The 2,500-nt window shown below is 37.1% G+C and overlaps 1 protein-coding gene across 1 annotated transcript in view; it reads left to right on the top strand.

The window, feature by feature from the left end:
- Positions 1 to 2,500, top strand: part of LOC107574800 (transcriptional repressor protein YY1-like) — a 10,533-nt gene that overhangs the window by 6,458 nt on the left and 1,575 nt on the right. The window contains exon 5 of the mRNA XM_016261239.1: positions 1,917 to 2,075. Within this exon, the coding sequence (XP_016116725.1) occupies positions 1,917 to 2,075 (159 nt within the window). The remainder of the gene's footprint in view (positions 1 to 1,916; positions 2,076 to 2,500) is intronic.

The following is a 2,500-nucleotide window of genomic DNA, read 5'->3' as shown; positions in this document are numbered from 1 at the left end:
AATCAGTTGTAGTGGTATTTTATTAGCATGGCTACAGAGATGCTGCTATCAATAATAAAAGTAATAGTAATATCAGTGTGTGTATATATACAGTAGTAAAATGTAACACACACATTAATACAGGATCCTAACGTTACTCGTCCTCCTCTGGATGGTGCTGTGAACCCAGACACGTCTGCGTTTGGCTTTCTGTCGTATTTGGGACTTTTTCACAACAGGTACAAAGCAGCGATTGTAGTTATCTGCAGCATGGTTGATCGTGCTGTTTTTATTCGTGCGAGTGACACTGAAAACATCCCGTGAGTAATCTAGAGCGAGTGACGCGATGCGCACACGTCACCACCGTTCACCGTGGCTTTAACAGTAAAACTACAGGAACAACTTGCGGCAGAAATGCTCTGATGTTTTCGAGTGCCTGACACTTTTCCCAGCACTTCAAAGCTTTAGTATTACCGAATCTGAAAGTTATTTTTAATGCGATGACATTATTTGTTCATCCTTCATAGGCTGCCCCCATTTATAACTAAAAGTTTCATAATGTACAAAGCAAAGACTTATTTAAAAATAGAAAAGACATTAAATTACCTCGAGTAGATGGCTGCAGAGAAGTACTTATTTGCCATTTCCACTCCCCTATATACATTTTTTTTGTATTTATTAAATTATATTTAGACATTATGAATGACAGTAATAAACGTAAATTGTATCTGCTTCTCAGCTACCCAGACAGCACAAGTACATCTGTAAGACGTCTGCTAAACATCTGCTGTGTAATCAAAATATGGTTAACACCCGGTCATGAATTAAAATTAAAATTAAATACACCGTCATGTACCGTGAAACCGGTATAATTTGGAAAAATACCGTGATATACATTTTTGGTCATACCTCCCAGCACTAATTTGGGGCTTGTTTTAAAATGTAAATTTAGTTTTGTTATTTACATTTACATTATATTTAAGTTTTGTTTGTTTTATCCAAAGCGACTAACAAATGAGGACAACAGAAGCAATCAAAACCAACTAAAAAGCAATAATATGCAAGTGCTTTATTAGTATATTATTATAGTGTCATATTTCAATTTCACTAAGAAATGTGCAGCATTTAGTCCAAGCAATAATAAAAGGACACATTTAATTTATAATTTGTCTTAAATCTCTTTTTGTAAAAAATCGTGAATCGAATCGTGAGTTCAGTGAATCGTTACATCCCTACTAAAATATCATCAATAATTGAATTATGTTCTAATTAAAGGGCATAATTTCAGTTAGGGGGGAAAAAGCTTTTGTCTTCTCTCCTGATGCCACAAGAGGGCGCATCGAGCAAAATATTACTAATGCACATTTATTCAAAGCATAATAAAATAACACGACTATCTTTGGGTTATAAATAATGTTTATAACCCATAACACAAGTTGCTTAAATAATTAGAAACAAAACAGCATCATGTATGTATGTATAGTTTAATACAAAGGACCGAAAGCCAATCACAGACTACTTTCTTCATTTGAAAACACGCGATGCAGTGGGATGGGAAAACGCCATGAAGTCTCGAGATACGGTTTTTAAAAGCTGACCTTACGTTAATTTGACATGGCTTTCTAAACCGGCGTGTCTCCTGTGTTTCTGACAGGGCTGCAGTAAAATGTTCAGGGATAATTCAGGGTTATAAATAATGTTTATAACCCATAACACAAGTTGCTTAAATAATTAGAAACAAAACAGCATCATGTATGTATGTATAGTTTAATACAAAGGACCGAAAGCCAATCACAGACTACTTTCTTCATTTGAAAACACGCGATGCAGTGGGATGGGAAAACGCCATGAAGTCTCGAGATACGGTTTTTAAAAGCTGACCTTACGTTAATTTGACATGGCTTTCTAAACCGGCGTGTCTCCTGTGTTTCTGACAGGGCTGCAGTAAAATGTTCAGGGATAATTCAGCCATGAGGAAGCACCTGCACACTCACGGCCCGCGGGTCCACGTGTGCGCCGAGTGCGGGAAAGCCTTCGTGGAGAGCTCCAAACTCAAGCGCCATCAGCTGGTTCACACCGGAGAGAAGCCCTTCCAGGTACGTGTTATTATAGCCTACATGTCTAGACTACACCGTAAAAACAATCCTGTAAAGTGTACAGTAAAAAGCCGGCAGCTGTGGTTGCCAGAATTTTACTGTAAAAAAATATACAGTAGCAACATTTGAGGTTTTACAGATTTAATTTAAATTTACAGTTAAATACCGTGATTTCATTAACGGATATAATGCTAATATACCAACCTACTGAAGTACTGAAATCTGTTTTGTAGCTTTGTAATACACTGATAACCACCAAATGCAGGAGGTGATGATGAACCAAAGCCCATCACAAGCAGCTTTTAGATAATAACACGCATAGAAGCTGCACAGCGTCATGCACACAGACACTAAACACCATCACGGTAACACACACGAAGCTGAAATAATGCAGTAAACATGCATTTAACAACATTAGGTGTAAC

Source organism: Sinocyclocheilus grahami, unplaced genomic scaffold (assembly GCF_001515645.1).
Source record: "Sinocyclocheilus grahami isolate Dianchi unplaced genomic scaffold, SAMN03320097.WGS_v1.1 scaffold2346.1, whole genome shotgun sequence".
Lineage (NCBI taxonomy): Eukaryota > Metazoa > Chordata > Actinopteri > Cypriniformes > Cyprinidae > Sinocyclocheilus > Sinocyclocheilus grahami.
This window is presented reverse-complemented; position numbering and strand designations above follow the sequence as displayed.